Below are 25,601 nucleotides of genomic sequence, written 5' to 3' on the forward strand. Positions count from 1 at the left end.
TGTGTAATAACTCCTTTTCTTACATCATGGCAGAACCCCAGCTGCCCTGTATATTATAAATATTACTTTATTAGTCAAAGTGCAGCAAAATTAGTAGTTAGTCCATGGTGATACATGTTTCTTTTGTAGCACTCAATGGATAGCATTGAAAATTCATTATCTGATGATCTATAATGCATTAGCTCTGCTATATCTAATGGCATTAAAAACGGCGCTGACTGTTGAGATTCAGAGCTGTGCCGTCCCTTCTCTAAGGGAAGAAGTTGCTAATTCTGACTGTTTAAAACAAGTTATGTAGCCGAGGCGCATTTGTTTAGGAAAGCAACAAAAGGTTTGTTCAGCTTGTATTGTTCATTTCTGTTTTTCAGATCAATGCTAATGACAGCCTGTGACCTTGGAGCTGCGACCAAACCGTGGGAGATTTCAAGACAGGCAAGTCATGATTAATAGCAGGGCAAGGAAGAGGAGGTACTGATGCAACTGTTTTCCCAGGAACCTGACATAGAAGGGGCCAAATATGCAATCAATTTGCAGCAGTGTTGCTGTGTTTTAAAATAACACAGATTTTCTGTTGGGCATGGTTCTGTTGCCCAATGCTTTCGTTGTTCATGTTTATTTGATAGCACTGAGTCTTTCTAAGGTGTCTGAAGAACACCTCTGATTCCATCATCAGAGCCACAAGATTAACTCTTCCACAGCATATAAAATCACAGGAATGTAAGAGGGAACGTCTTCCTATTTTGTTCAACAGATCCTGAACCACCTTCTTACCACAAAATGTTGAAGGCAAAATGCTAAGTATGGATCATTGGAGGAGAGCTTCAAAAGTGTGGACTGTTTGGGGGAATAGATACCTAGAAAGCTTTACACACAGTTGGCAATATTTTTTATATTTTTAAATATAAAAAAAGATTTAAAACGAACATTTGGGCCTGAGCAAACGTTTGTAAAAGGTTCCATGTATTCATTTGCAGGGCATCCCCTCACTCCTCTTTATAATTTGATTAGCTTCCAACTCTAAAAGAGACTTGTAATTTAATCCATGCCATCTAAAATCCTCATTGATATATAGCTAATTGATAATAATGTCAAATGGTTGATATCACAGTGGAGAAATACCTACTGCCTGCCCAGGAGTGTCGTGTTCTCTCTCTCCAGAATATAGCACTGAGTGACATTTAACTCAGAGTACAGCCATTGCAATTAATTGACCTAACTTACTGTAGTCATGTGCATTAATTTCAGTGTGCTGATTATTAGTAAAACTTAATTGAATAATACCCAATGTCTTTGAAAAAGAACCCATTTTTAAATACCCATTTTCCAGGATTGTATTTACTGTATTTCCTTTCTGATTAACATTGGCATTCTTTTAACTCCATACATGTTATACATTCAAAGCACCATGAGAATCCTGAGAACTGTACTTTGTGCTGGGAATTGTAGCTCTGTAAGGGATAAACTAGAGGGACGTGGGTGGCGCTGTGGTCTAAACCACTGAGCCTAGGGCTTGCCGATCAGAAGGTCGGCGGTTCGAATCCCCACGACAGGGTGAGCTCCCGTTGTTCAGTCCCTGCTCCTGCCCACCTAGCAGTTCAAAAGCACATCAAAGTGCAAGTAGATAAATAGGTACCACTCCAGCGGGAAGGTAAACGGCGTTTCTGTGCACTGCTCTGGTTCACCAGAAGCAGCTTAGTCATGCTGGCCACATGACCTGGAAGCTGTACGCCAGCTCCCTCGGCCAATAAAGCAAGTTGAGCGCCGCAACCCCAGAGTCGTTCGCAACTGGACCCTAACGATCAGGGGTCCCTTTACTTTTACCTAAGGGATAAACTACAGTTTCCAGAAATGTGATTTAAATGTATGGTGTATGTATTCAGCCCACATGTTGGAAAAAGGGGGGGGGACACCTGGCAAGGGGGAAGAACCTGAATGCTGACCATTAGGCAATGTGTTCTCCCTAGGATTATGGCTTCGGATAGTACTGATTGTATAAGCTAGAAAACCATTAAATTATGCTATTTGTCATTTCAGATAGTATATGATCTCCAGTACAATTTTCAACACATAGTGTGCAGTTGTGTAGTCACACATTAGCAACAGAGAGAACATCAATAGCCAAGGGGCCTGTTTATACCAGCGTCCCTTGCTGTCTGCATCCCTACATTATTATTTTTTTGTAAAATGATACTACATTCGGGTTTTGTTTTTTGTTTCTTTAAAAGCATATTGTTGTAGAAACACAACCTGAAAATCCAATTAGGATTAACTTTGCAGAAGAACACTGCGTATTTCCAGAAGTTACTCATATGTATCCTTAGCTTTATTTCAGTTAGATTTATAACCTAACCCTTTCTGAAGGCAAATTAAATCAATGAAGTAGATAAAACATTACAAAAGTGTCGAAACATTCTTAATCTCTTCTTATAATTAGATGTTCATGTACAACCAAGATATATGTAGCTGACTCTGAAGCAGGATATATATATATAAATAAATACTGGCTACATTTATTTTATTTAAACGAAGCTGTTTTACAGGTTACTTCTCACAATGTGGCTGCCATGCAAAAGGAGCTTAAATCTACAAGTACCACTGCATGGTGCTTCCCTTGAACAATGACACCTTGTTGTGGGCCACGAGGTCTCCATGTGAGCCAGACCTTCCACTAATAATAGTAAAAATAATAATTTATTATTTGTACCTTGCCCATCTGGCTGGGTTTCCCCAGCCATTCTGGTCAGCTTCCACAAAGACCAAAAATACACTAAGATGTCACACATTAAAAACTTCCCTGGACAGGGCTGCCTTAAACAATTATCTGACATTCAGAAGACATCTTATCTCTTTGACATCTGATGGGAGGGCGTTCCACAGGGCAGGCGCCACTACTGAGAAGGCCCTCTGCCTGGTTCCCTGTAACTTGGCTTCTCGCAGTGAGGGAACTGCCAGAAGGCCCTCGGCGCTGGACCTCAGCGTCCGGGCAGAACGATGGGGGTGGAGATGCTCCTTCAGATATACTGGACCAAGGCCGTTTAGGGCTTTACAGGTCAACACCAGCACTTTGAATTGTGCTTGGAAACATACTGGGAGCCAATGTAGGTCTTTCAAGACCGGTGTTATGGTTTGTCTCAGTATCCTTCCAAAGCAGCTGTCTGGCGGCAGCATGGAAACTTTGGAAGCTGCCTTATACCTCTGGACCAACCCTCAGTATTGCCTGCTCTGACTGGCAACAGCTTTCCGGGATTTCAGAGAGCAGTTTTAACTAGTTCTGCCTGAAGAGGCTGGGGGTTGAATCTGGGAACTTTTGCATGGAAAGAACATGCTTTCCCACTGAGCTATGATTCCCCCAAAACATCTGCCCCCCCCCCCGGAAAAAAAAGTTTCACAAGGGGCTTATCTTTGACGTGACTCCATGCACACATCACATGGCAGTGGTATAAAAAGGAAACACTTAGTTTTGAGTTCAGTGGCTAAGCTTATATTCCGCCGCTGCCAGGTTATCAACACATGTTTTCAAAACGACATTTATTTGTCCAGTTTGAGCTTGGTGCCATTTATTTATTTTATTCCATAAAATTTATACACGGCTTGATTGTAAACAGACAAACAAACCTCAAAGCGGTTTACAAAATGATAAAATAAAATCAAGAAATCCACAACCATTCTTTAAAACCTACAAAAGTTCAAATACTAAAACAGATTGAAATTGCCTCATCTTTCTAAGCACCTGGGTAGGTTTGTCGTAACGTTTTTAGCAGGCAGCAAAAAGAGTTCAGTGAAAGGGCCTGCTTGATCTCAATGGGCAGGTTCAGGTGCTGCCACACAGTCAGGTTCTTACAAATGCAGAACAGGTATTGTGTGGCACCTGTAAGTAGTGCCAACTTTTGCATTCCCATTTAAATTCTCATTCTCCAAATGAAGTTAAAGAAGACTAGCTCCAATCCATTAAGTCCATGCAAATTGTAGTGTTAAGTGGTTCAGGGCAGAAGACAGAAGTGACACCTGTATTTCAGAAATTAAATGGATCAGAAAGGTTGTTGAAGCAACAAGCAGAGAAGCCAGAGTTAACAGCCAGATTTCCCTGGTACATGGGTATGCCAGTTCCAACCAAAACTTCTGTACCTTGTATATAACCCCAACAACCTTAAACTTATTTAGGTGCCTATTCTGTTCGTACTTACTGGTTAGTGATGAGTAGCTTTTAGACTACAGCGGTACCTTGATTCTCAAACTTTATCTGTTTTGGAAGTCCATTCAATGCCTGAAACTATTCGAAAAGCAAGGCACAGCTTCTAATTGGCTGCAGGAGCTTCCTGCACTCAAGCGGAAGCCGTGTCGGATGTTCGGCTTCCAAAAAATGTTCGCAAACCGAAACAGTTGCATCTGGGAGCCAATTTGTTCGTCAACCAAAGTACCACTGTATTCAAATACTTCAGCTCTGAGTCAGCAAAGACTGCAGGCGACCATATATTTAAAATTGGGCGTGTTCTTCTGCTCGTTAATCAGGGTTCCAGTCAGGAAATTTGTTAACAAATAATATGAATCCTAACTGATTATTTGCTATTTGTTTTAGGTTGCCGAACTGGTAACAAGCGAGTTCTTTGAACAAGGAGACAGAGAGAGATCTGAGCTCAAACTCACTCCTTCTGTAAGTTCACCACTCATTTTAGAGTTCATTGTAAAAATGAGAACATACTGTAAGAAATTTGTTTTTGTTGCTGTGTTGCTGTTGTTTTTTTAAAAAATGTAGATGTTAAAATACAAATGTGAAAAGACACACAAGTACCATGTATACTTGAGTATAAGCCGAGGCACCTAATTTTAGCACAAAAAACTAGGAAAACTTGTTGACTCAAATATAAGCCCGTTCACCACATCACAAACCTGGTGGTGGCGGCAGAGGAAGAACAGGCAGCCCAAAAGGGCTGCTTTCGGGCTGCTCGTTCCTCCTCCGCCACTGCCACCAGCGGCAAAGGTGGTGGTGGAGAAAGGAGTTGCTTGTCTCTCCGCCGCCGCCTCTGCAGCTCGCAAGAGCAGGCATAGGAGCAGCAATTGGGAGAGGCACAGCATAGTGCAGCTCCTCTCCCAACTGCGACTCCTGTGCCTGCCCAGGCGGGCAGTGGCGGGACCAGTGGCGAGAAAGGGCTCCTTTTGGGCCGCTCGTCCTGCCGCCACCCGCCTCACTCGGGTATAAGCTATGGGGGGCTTTTTCATCATAAAAATGTGCTGAAAAAGTCAGCTTATACTCGAGTATATACGGTATATAACAATTAAAACCACAAAGTGTAAAAAAAAAAGTCCAAAAAGGAACTAAACTCTTTAAAAGAAAAACAAAAATAGGGACCCTGATTGTGCTTACTGTATTCCTGAATAACAAAACACTAGTTGTTTTTAAAAAGAAGAAAGAAAATAGTTATTTTGTCAAGTAGTACCTACCTGGTTTCCATAAAAATACAAATGGATAACTGAAAAAGATAAGAACAGATTAGACTATGTTTCCAGGCAATATAAATTTATTTAGTCCTCAGTTTTATCTTGTGAATTCATTTGACATCAATGAGTCCAACTTCCTAAGGCACAGAAGTTGAACCAGAAATAACCAGAGATATTTCTATGAGCAAGCACAATTTCAAGGTTGGCTTGATGTTTTTTCTGTCTGTTTTTATGTGGTGCATCTTTCCTGAAATGAACACTTCTTGAGCATGCAAAGGTATGATAATAGAGTGTTGGCCAGCAACTCTTGTTTTCCCCACAAGTAGCCTATTTTGAACTGATCATTGACTAAAATGACCAACATTATTAGCCCACTGATTCACACCTGATTCACTCTTCTCTTTGACATATACTATAACAGGGAGGAGTTTCCAGTGAAAAAACATTGACAGATGCAGCCCCACTTGCCATCTGGAGTAGGTCCAGTCCAGGAAGCAGGGCCGGCACAGCTATTAGACAGGGTGAGGCAACTGCCTCAGGCAGCAGAAACCCCCGAGATGTCACCCTGTGGTGCCCTGCCAGCATTGGTGCCAATTTCAACTGAGATCTTGGCAATTTTGGCCAAGATCTCATCCGAAATCTCTCCTGAAATGGGCAGCGGGGGCAACAGGCTGGGCAATGCAGGCAAGCTGAAGGGCCAGGCAGCACTTCCTGTTTTGCCTCAAGTGGCAAGACAGGATGTGCCCCCCCCCCCGCCAGAATGTGTTCTGCCACTGAGTTCTGTAGATTGTTTACACTGGTGCCAAGACATAAGGCAGTGTCGCTTCCAGTAGGATGAACGGTAACAGAAGCCACATCCAAGGTCTTCTGTACTGCACCTGAACTGGTGATTCCCATGTGCAAATCAAGACAAAAGCAAATGGAACTGAAGAGTTGATGTGCACACTAGGGGGAGGAATCACTTGCTATCCTCACAGGACAGGGAGCCCTTTGCTTTGTTTTGGCCACCCTGGGCTCCTAGGGGATATTATAATTTGAGTCATTGATTAATTAATAATTTGCTTGGGTCTTGAGAGAAAGCCGAGTTGAGCTGCATAATAAATGGGGTCCCTCACAAAAAATTATCAGCCCATTTCAAGTTATTTTTTTCCAGGGGTTGACTGGGTGTTTTTCTCATTAGTCTATAAGCCTGCAAACAGGACATGTCTTAGTTGTTGTTTTTTTATAGTGCCTAAAACTTTGAAGTAGTTCATAAATAATGAATATTACTGATAGTGGTAACAATGACAGGAAGAGAACATTTGTAAGTATGATGCATCTCTCAGTTGTGGCTAAGTGCAGGACAAATTACATATAAAACTACATTATTAGGAATGAAAAACAAAGAACACTAAATAAGCTGTAGCCCTCCTGCTCATTATTTCCAATTTTGCCTTTGCTGCTGATTTTTCTACATTCACCCAGAAGGCCTGGGCCCAGAAGAAACATTCCCAATGAACAAAACAAAGAAAGAGGAAATAGTTTGTTTTCTAAATAGATTCTCTGTTCCATAACAACACATTTTCTAAGAATTGAAGCCCATGCTGATCATTCACTGAAGCTTCCGTCCTAAACTCACTTACCTGGGAGTACTGATGGACCTCTCTCTCAATTTCAGTTTCTCTCGGTTTCTCAATTTTCCAATCTTTAAGTTTAGATCTCCTTTGCCTTTTTTTTTTTAAGTCCTAATGAAAATTCATCAGCATTTTTTCCTAATATATAGATTTTTGCATGCCATTTCCCATAATAAGATGGATATTTTCATGTTCTTTTCGCTATTTACGTGCATTTTAACGCACCATTTGCCATAATAAATGCTCTTTTTGCCTGGAAAAGTGCACTGCAAAATTTGGAGGAGTGTGGATTGCAAAGGATAGCTGTGTAGTATTCCAGAAAGTGTGAATTAGGTAGTGAACCAAACAGAATTTCTCCCCCGTCTCTAACTGGAAGCAAGGCCCCTTGAATTCAGTGACATGTATAGACTTGCACGGCACATCTTCCTCCCAAGAAAATGAAGAGAAGTCAGGGGCCGTTGCATGTCTTTATCATTGCCCTCCTCCTCCTCCTCCTCTCTTCCACCTGCAACATGAATGCTGCCAACAATACGGTAGATTTGTTTGATGTTAAGGAATTACATGGTATAACAGTCAAATAAATTAAACTTACATATGCTGTAAACAGGGCCGGAGAATAAATGGTTTGCTTTCCATCGTAGACAAAAGATAGGAAAGTGTGCATAAAGATTGATTATGGTTTTCAAAAGCATTCAGTTTGTACCAATTTGATCCTGGATCCAAAGCGTTGGGATATGAAGCAACATCTGTAAAATACTGCAGAGTAATAAAGCATGACATATCCCTCCACTTTCAACCTCTCATTCCCTCCCGCTCTTTCAATTCAGGCTATTTTTGATCGGAACAGGAAAGATGAACTGCCTCGATTGCAGCTGGAGTGGATTGATAGCATCTGCACGCCTCTCTATCAGGTAATTTTACATACCGCTGCTGCAGAAGTGGGAGGCTGGCTGGCCCTGCCTGTCTGCAGAAGGGAGAAGGGAGATGTTATGTAACAGCTTTGCAGGAGGTTTCAATCTTTCGATCTTCATGAGGTCTGTCCTGGGCTCGCTCATTCCACAGGGCAGGAAAAGAAGCCGAAGCATTTCTAATGTAGTAAAATAAATGTGTGCCTATGAGGCCCAAATCTCTATCCTCTGTCAATAAGGAAGAGAAATAAAATAGCCAAGTAACATGGGTGTAGCCAGGATTTATTGTGGGGGGGCAGCATTATGTTGGGTTGGGCAGAACTAAGTTATCTGTGAGGCAATTGGTCAATTAGTTAAGTATTTTTATTTATTTACTTGATTTAGGGGAGGCAGCTGCCCACACCTGCACACACCCCAGCTACGCTCACGCCAAGTAACCCACCCCAGTCTCCCTCATCTGCACATTCAATGCTTTAAAGACCTTTTGTTTTAGCTCTAGTCCAAAGGTTTCAGGGTTTGGGTACTTCGTTTGTTCAGAATTAGAGAGTTGCTGCTGAAACTTGGTGACTATCTCAGACAGTTCTCAACAGGGGCGTCTTACCCATAGAGGCTAGTGGCACAAGGCACCAGGGCGCCAAGTTCTGGAGGGCGCCAGAGAAGAGGCGGAGGCTGGACGCGGCGCCTCCTGGCATCAGCTTGCTGCCATGCCGCACCGAAGCAGCACCGCACCCGGAGCCTCCGTCTGCCGTGGCCACCGTGGCATGAAGTGGCCAGCTGAGCCGGGAGGCACCACATCCAGCCTCCGCCTCTTCCCCGCCGGAGGAGCTGTCCTCCAGCTGCTGTCTGCTTCCTCCAGACCCGCCGGCAGCGCCGTCCTCCCTAAAAAAACTCTGGGAAACCGGGGGGGGGCGCCGGAGGGAGCTTTGCACCATGGTGCCGGATATGCTTAAGAAGGCCCTGGTTCTCAAATGCATCACAGAAGAGCTGCTGTTTAAAGCAGGAAACACAAAGCCCCCACTGCAGGCACCCATTTATATGCATAATGTGACTCTCGGACATGTTTGGTGTGGATGGCACACACACACACACACACACACACACACAGAGAGAGAGAGAGAGAGAGAGAGAGAGAGAGATTTTTCAGTGGTTCCTATGGAAGTCCTTCACTATTGAGACGTTCCCCATGCAGACCCTCACTGCACCCTCTTGACTTGATGTTCAGCTGACTTGGCTTTATAACGTATGGCTCATCCTTATAAGTTTAATACAGTTATAGTTGGTAGCTTCAGATCAAAATACAATTAGGCACTGAATGAAGTTAATAAACATATTGTTTAAAATGGATGTCACATTTTAGATAAATTCAGGAAGAAGTTAGGAGGGGGGGAATTTAGGAACTGGTCATTTAAGAAAACCATTGTCTATTAAACCAGAAGAACTGAAGAGCCAGAATTTGTAAGCAGGACGGCAAGAAAAGCATCTCAGGAGGGTTGTGTGAGAGGGCTGAATAGGAACACTAAGAGCATCACTTAGCTCCAAACTTGCAGGACTTATCTGGGCAACAGAGGCACAACTGAATTCCTAACTCTCTTCCCCCACGGCCTTTGATTATTGCTGCACAACTATTAAGCTGTTGCTCAGCTTTTCTCTTTCTTTCTTTCTTTCTTTCTTTCTTTCTTTCTTTCTTTCTTTCTTTCTTTCTCTTCCTGCCTTCCTGCCTTCTCTCTCCCTTCTCTCTCTCTCTTCCTTCTCTCTCTCTCTTCCTTCTCTCTCTCTCTCTCTCTCTCTCTCTCTCTCTCTCTCTCTCTCTCTCCTCTTTCTTTCTTTCCATTGTCAGAACTTGAAGTTAATGCCATACCAGCCTTAGGGGTAAACAGAGAACTAGATGTCAGTCTCACACTGAGTGAGATGCTCCCTGGAATATAAAGCTGAGTCTTAATTTCCAGGGCAGCCATTGCATCAATGATGCATAGAGGCACTGTAAATCCCATTTATGCATGGTTAAGAAGCCTAAGTTAGGACATCATGATCTAGACATCTCCAGTTCTGGGATTCTTCCCTCCTCCACACAAATCCTTCTTTTAATGGTAATAACTTGTCTAAACACAGAATGTAATAGATACGGTAGCATAGCATGTTGTGCTTGTGCAAAATCTGGGCTCCTTCTTTCTTTTCCTCCCTCTCTGCCATTTGCAGCTAAATGCTTGGATACGTACGTGCCTGCTGACAGTATAAAGGCATTTACTGTCAGAGAACAGCTTTCTCTGCTGTTCTGTTTTCTGGCGCCATTCCTTCCTCATTTTCTAGAGTGCTTATTATCTATTATGCCTCATCTTTGACACTATTAGTGGCACCACATATTACAACAAATGTAGTAAGGCCACACACAAAATATTATGATAGATTTTGTGTGTGTGTGTGTGTGTGTGTGTGTGTGTGTGTTTAAAAATGTTACTAGCAGCTGTGGGGAAACCTGAGCACCATAGGGACTACAGAAGGTAGACCGGGAGAGTTTAATTATTTTCCTGCTGCCATGGTCCTGGTGAACAACTTCTCTAGCTTCTATTTGCATCAGAAAGGAAGCTCCCATTGGTGCTGCCATTAGTTCAAAGTAGCAGCTTGAGGGGAGATTTACATCAGGACCATAGCAAGGGAAGGGTTGGGGTTGGACTACAGCTCCCATCATTCCTGCTCATGCATGGGCAGGGATGATGGGAGTTGTAGTTCAACAACATATGGGGACCCAAGATAGGGGAAGGCCAGGTTAAACCATGCCCCCCCTGCAGTCCCAGTGCTGCTCAAGCTTGCTCACAGTCACTATTAAAAACAAGCAAACATGCATTCAAAGTACAATGAGCCACATGCAACTAAGGAGTTCCACAAGTGGGAGCCAGTGCGAAGGCTGCTGCTAGTAGTACAGGGCTTCCCCCACTGTACTCCCCCAAAATCATCCCAGTCTGTTTGTCTGCACATCCCATTAAGAGAACAGCTGTATGTTGTGTTCTCCCTCTCTGTAATCCGTTGTAAAACTTACCTCAAATCCTGTCATCCCTGCATATTTTGCTTGACTGATGATGCACAATGTGATGATTCCAGCTACGTGTTGTAAAGTAGCACAATGGTATAGGGATGTATGGTTCTTTTTAAAAAGTAGTTGATCACCTACACACATTACTTTATTATTTTATACATTACTTGATTAGTTGTTGTTCCTAATCCTGCATTGTTCATGGCCAGCCTCTCTTTTCTCGTACCCTTTTTCTTGCGGAAATACAAATCTGGGGTATATTTCTGCTACATACTGCTTTCAGAATGTGTTGTCCTTTAAAAACAAATGACTAGGACAAAGCAGTAGATGTAGGCACACTTGCTCGGAAACAAATCCACTGAATTAAGTTGAACTTACTTCTGACTAGTAACTATGCTTAAGATCAGGGGTCGGCAAACTAAGGCCTGCAGGCCAGATCAGGCCCAATTGCCCTCTGGATCCGGCCCGTAAACGGTTCTGCAATCAGTGCGATCACCATTTTTTTTCAATTTCTTTTCGGGTGCCATTTTTTGTGATTTTTTCCTCCTCCCTCCCTCTTCCTGGCTTCTCCCTGCTCTGCGGAGGAAGGGGATTGGGCTTTGATAGGAATCCTCACCGGCCTCTTCTCATGGCCGCGCTGTGAGCTGGAGCTTGGCACAGCTGCTGGCCCTGCGCCTCCCACCCGGGGAAACTGGCCCAAAAAGAAGAGGTACAACCACCGGCTCCCAACCACAGGCAGAGCGGTGGAGGGAGGTAAGCAGGGGGAAGGGAGGGGCTGGGGGAAAGAGAGAAGCCCCCTCTGCCGCATGTGCAGTCTGGCCCACCACTAGGTCTGGGGGGGGGTGAACCAGCCCCCTCCAAAAAAAGTCTGCTGACCCCTGCTTAAGATTGTGTTACACAAAACTAAGACAGCTAAAACTGAAATAATTTCTTGAAGGGTTAGCTATGCTAGTTTGTTGCAGTAATTATTTTACATATGTTGTCACTCGGGTTTTTTGCATTTTATTTTCCCTTTGCACTGCTTTCATTTTTCCCCTCTGCCTATGTAGATATATACCTGCCATCTCAGAATAACACTACTTGCATCTGATGAATTGAACTCAAGTCCATAAAATGTTATGCCATAATAAATGTGTTAAGTCTTTAAGGTACCACAAAACTCTTCGCAGTTTGTGAAATAACATCAGTTAGCAGTCCTTCTATTTGTGCACGTCACTTACCAAACAAATATGGTTTCAAATTCATCATTTGGTAACAAGGATTTTCTTACAGAACTGGAAAATGCATGCAACTGGAAGAGAAGCATTAATTTCAATGTGCTCCACTATGTTACAGTTCAAAATGTCACACATGGAATATACGTGGGAACTATAGTCCCTATACTTAACTAGTTTATTCTCAGCTTGTTTTTTCTTGCCGTTACCTTCATTTGCTAAAAAATCTTTGCTTTTTTCTGTTGTATAGGATCAGCTCCTGCTTTGTAAGACTTTGGAGGAAATGTGTGCATTGTTTTTATGCTTAGAGCGATGAGTGTCTAAAATGTGGATATTTGTGTGTCTTTATGATCTGCCTTGAACATAAAGTTGGCTAGATAGAAGATAGACGATGCCAGATCAGTGCAGTAAGGAAAGGGCCAAATCAGTCACTCAATCCAAGTCTGAGAACCTGGGTTATTGCCAAACAGCTGCAAAGCGACAGGGAAGGCCACAGCATGCAGAGGCCAAGTGGGTGGAAGAGGTGCTTAGCTTAACCTTCCTTCCTCTCTGTTTCTTTCCTCTACAACTTTGTGCCCAGTCAGTTGTCCCTGTGATGAGGTAAGCTTACGTTGAACCCAAAATGTGGCAAGAATTGCAGTGGTGGTGGTAGGTTTGCAGGGGGAAAGGAGCAAGCAGAAAGAGGAGGATTTAAGCATCTTGTCCAAACCCTCTGCTTCTCTGCAGCAAATCAAGTGTGTCGCCCCATCACTGCACTTGTTTGGCCCCAAACGACACAAATCAAAGCAGTCTGTTTGTTTGCACATAGTCAAAGGGGCATCTTTATAGCTGTTTTGATTTTCTCTAAAATTCAGTTATAACGAAGTGCTTCACACACAAGGGACAGGAGTCTTCTTATTAGAAATAGAAGATAACAAAAGAGGCCAAAAAGAATCCCAACCTATTACCATTCTGCGTTGTTAAGCAGAGACGGCAACCCCATGAGATGGAAGGATACAGAGGTCAGAGGCCAAGCACTCTGCCCCTGTCTGAGTAAGAATGCGAGCAGGATGTGTTTTTGTGGGAGACATCCAGAGCATCTTTGCTTCTGTAAGTGCTCTGTTCTCTTTTTGGAATTCCAGATGGGATGCTCCTTTCAAGGATTTGAAAGAGCCTTCTTAAATCCCTGTGAATGCAGTACAAAGGGTAAAGGAATTGACATTGCTTCATCTCAACCCTCCAGGGTCAGGTTGCATTTGTCACTATATGTCTTCTCAGTGCTTCGTACATCATAACACAGAAGGAAAATGAAAGTCCTCGGAAACATTCTTTATCAAATACGATACACTTGGAACACAAACAAAAGGGCATGCATAATGGCCTCAGCTGCTAGCAAAAACGTTTTGATGTCCTCTCTAGCTTGTCATCATTAAGCAATAGATTATGTGTGACCCTGTAATTAAATGACTCTGTTGGGTGATGCCAACGAAACGCTGCAGTTGTAACAAGTCCTTTAATTTATTCACAATATGCTCAATGAAAAGCAAAATGCTTGGGGTGGTAAATGTACTGCTGTGAACCAAACGGGCAGTAGGCAACGTAGTGCAGTGAATACATTTTGCTTTGGATGCTGATGGCACTTCTGTGCCCTCCACAATCACTTGTGCCAGGTGTTCAGTATCTGAAGAAGCTGGAGGAGCAGCATTCCCTAGCAAACAGGATGTGAAAGAGGCCATTGCCACAAGATACAAAGCTTAAGCCTTACAAATGGAACTCTTGATAATCCACTTTTCACATACCTTCATAAGCAGTTCCCACTGGCCTGGAAAATGCATGCACCTCCAGGAACTACGTGTGAACAGTGGAATCAAGATTTCTCTATCTCCTGGAAGTGATGCCAACCGAAATAGGGGGTGGAACTTCAAAAGGAGGCAACCATGCCTGACCAGATCTGGGGCAACCTTGATTACTTCGAGATTTCTTTAATACCAATCAAAGCAAACCCTCCCGAGAGGGTTACAGGGTTATAAGAGAAAGTTTGTTATGTTTCTCTGGTTGTCAGTGATGCATGTAATTGAACAGTGGATTTGAAAGTTGGTTTTGAATCTGGTGAGCCTGATAGTTGCTGAGACTATAAGTTTCCCACCCCACCCCCATGATGGATTTGTTTTGTTTCATTAAGTTTGATGTTCTCTTCTCTTTCAGCAGAGTGGAAATATTGCATGGCAGGTATGGGGCACAGGACGGAACTGCTGGATAATGACTTCAGCTCTAAAGCATAATACAGTCGTACCTTGGAAGTCGAACAGAATCCGTTCCGGAAGTCCGTTCAACTTCCAAAACGTTCAGAAACCAAAGTGTGGCTTCTGATTGGCTGCAGGAAGGTCCTGCAGCCAATTGGAAGCCACAGAAGCCCATGTTGGACGTTCGGGTTCCAAAGAATGTTCGCAAACTGGAACACTCACTTCCGGGTTTTGATGGTTCGGGAGCCAATTTGTTCGGGAGCCAAGGCGTTTGAGATCCAAGGTACGACTGTATAGGTTGGAATAATAGGTTGACAAAAGGGAGTAGCAATTGGGATGTTTTCATTTAGTGAAAAGGGGAGTAAGAGGTGACAATTAGCTGAGCGATATGTAGAAATGAACTGAGAGGGAAAGGTGCCTATTTAGAACCTGAGGAGGCAGACTGAGCAGCTGGAAAATGTGTTTGAAAAGATGGCCAATGAAGTAAACCCTCCGTTTTAAAACAAAACAAAACTTGCAGCAAATCTGAAAGAAGATTAATGGATAATTTAACAGCCACTCAGTTTTCAAGAAAGACAAAGAGCAAACTCTATTGCCTCAGAAAAGGGCTAGAAATGATGATGGATTGAATGCTTGCAGTAAGTGTTGAACAAACCGGAATCACAGCTTACATCTGGCTGGCAAATTCCCAGCTGAGGGTAAATCTAAAGAACTAACTAAGGAAAAGAGACTGATAGGGACTGAAGAGATTTTCAAAATCTGTTTAACAGCAAGGCGGCAAGTATTGATTGCTGTGTGGAAGAAATGCCAAAAGTAAATGGTTAGTCATCTCGTGTTTTGCCCAACTCTGTTTGGATATGGCAAATTGCCGGAGCAAACGGAAGCCTATGGTTACAATTCTCAGGCTATCTTTGCTAGGGCTACTTCCGTAAGAATGGCTTAAGGATTGCTGCCTATTCATTAATCTGAAGCAGCCACTCTTTGCAGAAGAGATTATACACCAGGTTCTCAATTTTAGTGAAGTTATTATGGAGCAACAAAATATTTGACTCACAAACATGGCACCTCATGACCTGGGTACATATTTCAGTAGAAGAAGAAGAGTTTGGATTTGATATCCCGCCTTTCACTCCCCTTCAGGAGTCTCAAAGCGGCTAACAATCTCCTTTCCCTTCCTCCTCCACAACAAACACTCTGTGGGGTGAGTGGGGCTGAGAGACTTCAAAGAAGTGTGACTGGCCCAAGGTCACCCAGCAGCTGCATGTGGAGGAGCGGAGACGCGAACCCGGTTCCCCAGATTACGTGACTACCGCTCTTAACCACTACACCACACTGGCTCCCATCTCTGTGCTGCTCAGTGATTTAACTTTTAGCAAGAGGAAATTTGCTTGCTTTAATTCTGGCACATTTTTGGATCTCATTCCCATAACCATTATAGGTAACCAGGTTGCTTTTTTCTCTTTTTCATAGTGATATAGGAGCACTTGCTCATTTTTGGTTTTGAGGAGTCTCCAACCTTCTTTTGTACTACATACAGAGAGAGAGAGAGAGAGAGAGAGCTACAGAGCAAGAGGGGATAACCCTACACAGAACTTACGTTTTTGGGTGGCAGCCCCAGGTTTCTTGTAACTTACTTCCATCCTTAGTAAAGGTAAAGGTACCCCTGCCCGTACGGGCCAGTCTTGACAGACTCTAGGGTTGTGCGCTCATCTCACTCTAGAGGCCGGGAGCCAGCGCCGTCCGAAGACACTTCCGGGTCACGTGGCCAGTGTGACAAGCTGCATCTGGTGAGCGAGCGCAGCACACGGAAATGCCGTTTACCTTCCCGCTGGTAAGCGGTCCCTATTTATCTACTTGCACCCGGGGGTGCTTTCGAACTGCTAGGTTGGCAGGCGCTGGGACCGAACGATGGGAGCGCACCCCGCCACGGGGATTCGAACCACTGACCATGCGATCGGCAAGTCCTGAGGTTTTACCCACAGCGCCACCCGCGTCCATCCTTATAGTGGCCCTTAAAAAAAGGTCATAATTTATCTGAACTGAGAACAGGGTCCTTAGGAGGTGAAATGATTCCCCATATATTCTGTAGAATAACCTAGTCAGCAAAACACATGCTGCAGTCCAGTTTTGACTCTATTAACCTCTGCAGGAGTTTCACACGCTCACACCTTTTGTCCCCTTTGAGTTCCTCTAGTCACCAGGATCTCTTTCAATTGCCTCAGTAAAAATGATTAATTAGAACCCAGTGGGTTACTGAGCAGTGTGACTGTGGTGGCTTGTAGCTTTCTGATATTCTGCTCAGTAATAAAAGAGAATTTATATGTTCTTATTGCACATACACACTTTACAAGTGTTAGATCTGCAGAAAGACGACTGTGTGCTGTTATCTTGTCAAAGCTCATGAATTAAACAGGCGAGTCAGAACTGGTCAATATTTGGATGGGAGCCCTGAAGAAAAATCTACATTGCAGCAGAAAGTTCTGCTTGTAATTCACTGGGTGACACACTGTTCTCTGAACCAGTTTGGAACTGGTTTTAGGGGGCAAGGAGAGATGCTTGATTTATAAAGCTCTTAAGTTACAGGTGTCTAACGTTGTTGGGTAAAATAGCTCTTAAATTGCAGGGTGTAATACTTCATTCTGCATTAGTAAGATCTCATCTGGAATACTGTGTCCAGTTCTGAGTGCTATACATTTATACAGACAAATTGGAATGGGATCTAGAGGAGGCCAATGAAGATGGTCAGAAGTTTTGTAAACAAGTTCTATGATGACAGATTGAAGGGTGTACTTATCCTAGAGAAGACTGAGAAGGAACGTGATAACATTCAAATATCTGAAGGGCTTGCTACTTAGAACGGGGGGAAACAAGCTCATTTACAGCATATGATTTCCCCTCAAAGAATCTTAAGGGTTCTATTTTGTTAAAAGATGTTGGGAATAGGAACTCTTGTGAGGTGTAAGCTACAATTCCCAGGATTATTTGAGGGGGAGTCATGTGCTGTGCTTTAAAAGTACAATGCACACAGATTTCCCCTCTGCTGCCTCAGAAGAAGGTAGGACTAGATGGGCTTAAGTTGCAGGAGGGAATATTTTGGTTGAGCACCAGGAAAAACTGTTTCACAGTAAGAGCAGTTCAGAAATGGAACCAGTTGTTTAGGTGGTATTGGCCTGTCTCTCATTGGACATTTTCAAGCAGAGGCTGGTCAGACATCTATTAGGGATGCTCTAGCTCTGAGTTTTCTGAAGTGGGCAGGGAGTACAAGTAAAGGTAAAGGGACCCCTGACCATTAGGTCCAGTCGTGACCGACTCTGGGGTTGCAGCGCTCATCTCGCTTTATTGGCTGAGGGAGCTGGTGTACAGCTTCCGGGTCCTGTGGCCAGCATGACTAAGCCGCTTCTGGCGAACCAGAGCAGCGCACGGAAACGCCGTTTACCTTCCCGCCGGAGCGATACCTATTTATCTACTTGCACTTTGAAGTGCTTTCGAACTGCTAGGTTGGCAGGAGTGCAAGTAAATGGCTTTAAAGAAGAACCCCCCAGAACAGCACACGGGTGAGAGAGGAAAGGGGAATTGTTCTATCTGGCAAGCTGCAATGCTTACACAGACACAATGTTTGTACTAGCGCAATGCTGAATTCCATCCATGGTGTGTATTTGACCTATGATTCTAAATGTTGCTTTTGATACAAATGACAGATCTCCCAGTGGCCACTGCCTCCCCTCAGGGCAGGAGAAATGTGAAAGCCCAAATAATTCCCCGACCAAGTTAACAGCTTGGACCCACGAGAATTATGTTCAAGTCCCATCTTTGTCAGGGATGACAACCTAGAGAAAATCACTGTCTCTCAGTCACAGCCCCCATCTGCGTATTAGAAGTAATACTGCCCTGGAATATATTTTATTTTTTTATTTTATTTTATTTTATTGTGACCCACTTCACAGAATTGCAAGGGCAAGCACGGAGCTTTGTAAAATACTTTGCAAATGAACACTGCAAATATAAGAACGTGTATGGTTTTGAGAACCAGAGGTATGAATTTATACATAAGGCAGAAATTGACTGGCAGTAGGCTCCAATCAAAATAAAGTACTACTTTATGCGCCTGATTTGTGGAATTGGCTTGACAATGTGTAGTAATGGCCACCAATGGGATGGCATTAAAAGGGAATTAGACAAATGCATGAAGGATATGTCTATCAGCAGCCAAGATAGTTCTGCTTCTGAATCCCTGTTGCCAGGGAACAACAATGAGGGAGTACTTAATAGCTCAGTGGTAGAGCACATGATTTGTATGTAAAAGGTTCCCATTTAAATCCCCGGATTCTACAGGTAGGGCTGGGAAAGCTGCTGTCTGAAACTCTGGTAAGCCACTCCCTGTCACTGTATGAAGACAGTACTAAGCTAGATGAACCTGTGAGCTGATTCAGTATAATACAGGTTCCTGGGAGCACTGTTGACTCCTTGCCCTGCTTGTGGGCTCTCCAGAAGCATATACCTTAGGATCAGAATGGTGGACCAGGTGCAGCTTTGGCCTGATTCACCATACCATTTTTGTCGCCTTATGCTTCCTGAGATGGCCCAGGAATGAGGTTCTCATGAACCTTGGGCTGTATTAGCTTCCTCAGGATCCTCCTTCCAAAAGTAGCTTCCCAAATACATTTCTGATTCATGACCCTAAAGATTGCATGACTGTATCATGTCCCCAGTTCATGCTTCACATTTGTCCACGAGTCCATACCCAATAGACATCCAGACGGCTTTTAAATGCATTCAGCCCACAATGGTTCCATTTTATTGAAGAGCTATAACCATTCATAATATCAAAGGAAGTTTCACCTGTGAATTTTTTTAATGAACTACCAACCAAATATAAAGTATGAATATTACAATGAAATTCCCCAGTTTTCTCTTCCATACACGCTTTTGTACAAAAATTGCATTACCTGTAATGACTTGCCCTGATATTTACATGTGTTGATTACCGGCTGCAGTCAGGAAAAATATTTATTTTCCAGTGGTAGTTGTTCACTGTCTGCGTAAAAGATCCTCAGTATGACTTTACTTCTCCAGTATCATCCAGCAACGGTTAGATTTTGGAGACCAAGCCAAACTCAAACTTGTCACATTTTTGTTAGAGTAGGAGTTGGGTAACAACTTTGAACTATCAGAATCCTTAAGGGAACGAATTAAGAGAGAAACAGTCTGCCCAAAGCCAGCACTAAGCAACTGGCATTCAACAAAATGGCACACGATGCATAGAACAAAGAGCTGAAGGTACAGAGTCTCAGTTGTACTGAAGCCAAAAGATCTGAGCAGCTCAGGAATAAATTGGCGGATTGATTCAGATACGGACAGGTGCTAAGAAAGTTATTTAGTAAATGTTCAAGGAATCTGTAGGGAGGGAAGAGAAATGTGTTGCTTTTGAGATAATTTCCCAGAAGCTTCATAAAAGAAAATTGATTACAAGGATTTAATAAGTAAAAGAGAGCCAAAATATATAGTAATCAAATGAGTTTTTAATTACATCTCAGGCAGATATAAAATCCAAATAGTGTACTTTGTAACCAGAAAGTCTGAGAGTAATGCTTTGGTGGCTGAATTATTTTTAAAAGGCTAATTTCCATAGGAATTATAGTAGTCTGTTTAATTAAAAGAGTGAATCTGTGTCCCAAAGCCAAAGTGTATTAAAATGTACAAATAGGGCTTAAATATCAAAGCAGCCTCTGAAGAAAGGCATTTTATACCCTATACATAAAATCTAGCCTTCAGAGTTTTTCTAGTCCAAATGTCACCTGATTAATGTGCATAACAAATGATGGTATTTTTTAATTACACTATATATTTTATCACTATTCTATAGAATTAATTGCCTATACTTTACTTATGACTGAAAAATCAAAGACCATGGAAATATCCCCTTCAATTTATTTTACTCAATTTTAATAACCCTAAGGCAATAAGGAAGAGCATTTGAGGCTGGCAAGTGTCCTCATCCTTGTTAGCTAATCTGAACACACCTGAGTTGCTAGGCTCTTATAATATACATAAAAATGTACTATATGTATGAATGATAGTCATAATCAGTTTATGAATGTATGTATGCTTTTTCCACAGATACATTTGTGCTCAAGGTGGTTTACTTTACTTGCATGATTTTAACTTGCTTTCCAGAAGAGCACATTAGCAGTCCCCTTTTCTTCCAAGGATCCCATAGAGTAGGAGTGGAGAACCTCAGGGCCAGCAGAAGAATGCAGCCAGGCTACTCTTTACAACCCTTGGGACCCTCCTCAGGCCACATCTTCACCCACCTCTAGGGCTTGAACTGAGATAATGTCTGTTGCTTGTCTGGATGAAGGGATGTGTGTGTGATTGCATTTTACTTTGTGGACACAGGCTTGCTAAACCAGAAGTGAGGAATTTGTAGTCCTCCTTATGGTGCTGGAGTCCAAATCCCATCACCCTTGGCCTTTGACGATGTGACTAAAGGGAATGGGAATTGGGAGTCGAACAACATTTGTAGGGCCAGAGATTCCCTGCTGCTGCATTAAAAGTTGTATTCTAGAATAGTAAAGGTAAAGGGACCTCTGACCATTAGGTCCAGTCATGACCGACTCTGGGGTTGCGGCGCTCATCTCGCTTTATTGGCCGAGGGAGCCGGCGTATAGCTTCCGGGTCATGTGGCCAGCATGACTAAGCCGCTTCTGGTGGACCAGAGCAGCACATGGAAACGCTGTTTACCTTCCCGCCGGAGTGGTACCTATTTATCTACTTGCACTTTGATGTGCTTTAGAACTGCTAGGTTGGCAGGAGCAGGGACCAAACAACGGGAGCTCACCCTGTCGCGGGGATTCGAACCGCCGACCTTCTGATCGGCAAGTCCTAGGCTCTGTGGTTTAACCCACAGCGCCACCCGCGTCCCTATTCTAGAATAGTACATATCAGCAAAAGGACGCCATGTCTCATAAAATGTTCCAGAAGCGAACCTATCTCACAGAGCTCCAGTGAATACTCAACTGAGCAAAGATTCTATATTTTCAGTGGACTGAAATGAGCATCTATTAACCCAGTGATTTGTGACTCCTGTTCTTCTGCTTTCTCCCAGGCTTTGGTGAAAGTGAACGGGAAACTGAAGCCTATGATGGATTCGGTGGTGGCCAATAGAAATAGGTGGGAGGAGCTGCACCAAAAAAGACTGCATTCCCAGGCAACCAGCACCACCACCACATCCTCGTCGTCCTCTTCTTCCACCTTTGCCATGTCTCGGGGGGTCATAAATTAAGTCTGCACATGATTTTCTGCTGCTAGGATAGGAAGTGTCTGAAAGGCTTGTTTAAAGCTTAGTTGCGTCATTTTAAAACAAACAAAACAAATGCTTTGTCACGAACATGCTTAATTCCAATGAAGACAACCCGGCTGGCTTAGGCCTTTTTTTCTCCTGGAATTTCACTTGGTCTGAAGGGAGGATCTGCAATTCTGTTGGTATCTGCAGCGACATGAGCAGCTTGGTGCAGCCTGTATTCGGTCAGCTTATTTCAATCTGCTGTTTTGAAAGATGGCAAACATGGTCATTAAGGACTGGCGTAAATGAAACTTACAGCTTAGTTTAATTAAGAGAGCATGGCTGGAATTTTGTAAAAATGACTGAGGCATCTGCAAGGGGCTCGGGGGGGGGGCGGGAGAGAATAGTTTGTAATAATAACTTGGGTTTGCACTAATTCAGCATTTACTGATATGAACCAGTTATTACCTGCACTTCTTATAGTTATCCTTTTTATTGTGCTTGAATGTTCAGAGAAGCCTGCATTGTATTTATTCTACAGAAGGGGTTTTTGGTTGTGTGTGCTTTTTTTACAACAAAGCTTCAAATGATTGATCAGGGTTTTTAGAACTGCCTGTCTTTGCTCTATCGAAGAGGAGATATGAACTTCATTACATTCAAAAACACCAACCTGTTCTGGCTTCCTTAAGAATTTCGTACTAGCAATGCAATTTGAATTGTTCTGCAGGCAGAAGCTTCTATAAAGGTAAAAATTCTGCATGGTAATTTGGGTTCCTTTAGAATTTTGTTTTAAACATTTTTAAAGCTGCTTTGCGCCCTAAGGAAAAAACCAATGGTATTTCATGAAAATTGCATAATAAAAATGAAATCTGTTGCCTTCTGGTAGAGAATTTGCACTATAGGGTATGAACATGGCTTTCTGGTATATTTTCTGAATCACATTAACTTTGACTATTACTGTTAAAGATTGGTATGACAATGGAGTATGTCACAAATGGAGCAATGACTACCTCTGCTTTTTTCTGTCCAGGTTGGTTTTCGTTTTTAGTTTTTTTAACAATAACATGTTGGCCTAATCCATTATTGCAGCCAACGGAAATCAAGTCAAAAATTGCATGTACTGAGGATACAGTGAACGTTTTGCATATTGTGTGAAATCAGTGTGAATCATGTTTAATACCGAAATATATCAGTGGAGTTGCCTGCACTGGAAATGAATGCTCTTTTATTTAAGCACATCATATTTAGCAAAATTTCAGTACTGCTGGAATGGCATTGCTGCTCCTGAATCACATCCTCTTCCCTAGTTAGCATTTGAATTACATGGTCTGTTCAGGTTCATTTCATACAACCTGTTGCACGTGTTGAGAATGGATGTACCAGCAAGCAACGCTCACCACATGGAGAATGTGTCATGCGATTGCTTCACCAAACGACCAGACCCCAACTCTTAATTATGTGAGCTTTACCTCTGCATCTTCCACACTGCATACAAAGCCACAAAACTCACACTCTTAGCATGCCACCTTGGACATCTGAATTGACAGGATTACTGATGGCTACCTGGGATTTTCGTACAGAATGGTGACTGCCTGTACTTTCTGATGTTATCACCCTCCCAGGGTGGTAGTACACATGGCACTGTCTTTTAAGTACTCAGAAGTATAGATTTTTGTAAAAGGGGGAGGGGGGTTGGAAGGAACCAAACCACTTGACAAGAACCTGTTTCCAGGATTTCTGGAATGGGGGATGGCCGTTGTACCTATGGAGAGGAGAGTGGGGGAAGCAGAAACGAAAATGCACAGGTAGGCTGTCAGACTGTTAATTAAGTCTTTGGCCATCACAAGTGCCAGCTGAACACAAAACAAAAAAAGGAACAGGAATCGGCAGACGAGAAAGAAATAACCTCTCTTTCTGCTCCCCATTTCCCCTTTTCAATCTTCTTAACGGTAAGCATCCTGGAGGAAGAGATTGGGGGGGGGACCACGAAGTTAAACATCCACCCACTATGTTTCAGAAGAGCAAAGGAATGAGGATCCTTTTTCCTGTGCCCATGCATAATATAGTAAATGCTCAGGTTTGGAGGCTGTCAGCCCTCTCTAGAGCTATACAGCACAAGAGGGGAAAGCTCCCCCCCACCCAGCCTTGAAACACCCGCAGCCCTACTCAGCTTGAACTCTCCCTACATGGCAGGGGGCTGTGCATCTTTGTGTGTTCTCTGCGCTAAGACGCACTGCACTTGCTCTCATTGAGGGCCAGCCCAGCCACTGTAGAAAAGGGAGGAGGAGTTGCCCTAACTGCAAGTGTCCCCAGCTGCAGCATTCTACTTATCCATAGGAATGAATACCGCCCATTCAGTTATATGGGAGAAAGGAAAGGGCTACTTATGTGAAGGACCTCTAATAACTTGGAACAGCTGCTGGATCAGATGGAGAAAACAGTATGGCCTATATTACTACAGGGCTCAGGTATCCTCATGACATGCAACTGCCCAACTCTTAAGTCCCCCCCCCCCATCTTTCTAGGATATTTACTAATGTATAAACCTTCAATGGTTTAGTCATGTTACACAGTATTCTTTCACCCGCCCCTTTCCCTTCTCTCTGACACCTCCACATTCCGTTCATCCTTGAAGCTGGGGTTTAAATTTGGGCATCATAGAAATAATAATAATTTAGGGGGGGAATAGTTATATGTAAGTCCAAGCAAATCAAAGGGAAATGTACAAAGGCAGTTTCCCTGATGTCACAGTAGTTGCATATAAGCACTTCTTGGAGGGGGTTTTTTACAGTGGTGTCCTGGGTGAAAGGAAGAGTGTTCACCCTCTTCTAATGCAGAATACAGCAGAAACATTCACGGCTGTATTGTACAGCTGCAGAGGGTTTTGTTTGTATGCAGATAGAGCTTGTTGGCTGTATTAGATAGATATGTTGGTTTCAAATTGTTGCTAACTACAGTAAGCATCAAATGCAGACATGTCTGGTTTCTCAGTTGAATAGAGGTGCTGTAGCCTTTACTCAATGAAACGTAGTTTCTGTCTAGAAATCTTAGCAATCTGAATGCTGCAATATGAAACGTACTGCTTGTTCTCTGTCAGTGTCTTCTGAATGCATGCAAATCTGTATTTAACATACTTCTTATATTAGGATTTCAGAATCTTAAAACCGCCTGACTTAAGAAAACAAGGTGCTATGTTCATCCACTTTTGAAGGGCCCGCAAACATTGTAGACGAATTGCATTGCAGAAACATCAGTGGGAATGAATCCTGAATTACGATGTTGCGGACACAGATTTAAGACTGGAGGGAGGAGCAGAGATTTGCCACCTCCTGTATAGCACAAAGTTCACAAAATATTTTTTGAAAATCTGTTTATATTACCAGATGATCTTCAAACCTTAATATTATTTTCTGTTTGTAGTAATGTTTGAAGAACGAAATGAACAATGTTATTTTAACAAAAATGCAAAACAGCTAAATTCTTTTGCCAAAGAGCAGACAAGGAATGGGGAAATCCATGTTACTTGCTACAGAGATGAATACTTGCACTGTTTGAACTTGTTTTTGTTACCTCTCCACTACCTCCCCTCCCCTTTTCTTCCCCAATAATAAATAAAGAACTGGGACGGCATGCTTTAAACCACATAAGGCTTATTTATATAATATGTGCTTTATGGCAAAAACAGACACTGTGATTGACTTGGCCCTGCTGGCAGCTGCATAAAGCTTTCCTGAATTTTGATACAGCATATTGCTAAGTGTGACATAATTTATAGCACATAACCTACAGCTTCTTCCAAGGTTGAGTGTTCCCTCATTTCCTCTCCTTTTTATTGGCTTCAGCACATTGTTGCCCATGGCAACAGCAAAGGCCGGGACAGGAATGCAAAACCACTGCA

General features: G+C 42.9%; 1 protein-coding gene across 7 annotated transcripts in view; it reads left to right on the forward strand.

Annotated features, from left to right (window-relative positions):
• Positions 1-25,350, forward strand: part of PDE11A (phosphodiesterase 11A) — a 151,395-nt gene extending 126,045 nt beyond the window's left edge. For 6 of the 7 annotated variants that reach the window (XM_053409972.1, XM_053409966.1, XM_053409999.1 and 3 more), the window contains 4 exons: positions 369-432; positions 4,577-4,651; positions 7,877-7,960; positions 21,527-23,162. In XM_053409972.1, coding sequence (XP_053265947.1) covers positions 369-432; positions 4,577-4,651; positions 7,877-7,960; positions 21,527-21,703 — 400 coding nt within the window. In that variant the 3' untranslated portion in view covers positions 21,704-23,162. Of the gene's footprint in view, positions 1-368; positions 433-4,576; positions 4,652-7,876; positions 7,961-21,526; positions 23,163-24,849 lie in introns of those variants that run through there. The other variant, XM_053409983.1, reaches the window with a different exon arrangement.
• Positions 25,351-25,601: the final 251 nt, after the last annotated feature.

The sequence above is a fragment of the Podarcis raffonei genome, chromosome 1 (assembly GCF_027172205.1).
Source record: "Podarcis raffonei isolate rPodRaf1 chromosome 1, rPodRaf1.pri, whole genome shotgun sequence".
Lineage (NCBI taxonomy): Eukaryota > Metazoa > Chordata > Lepidosauria > Squamata > Lacertidae > Podarcis > Podarcis raffonei.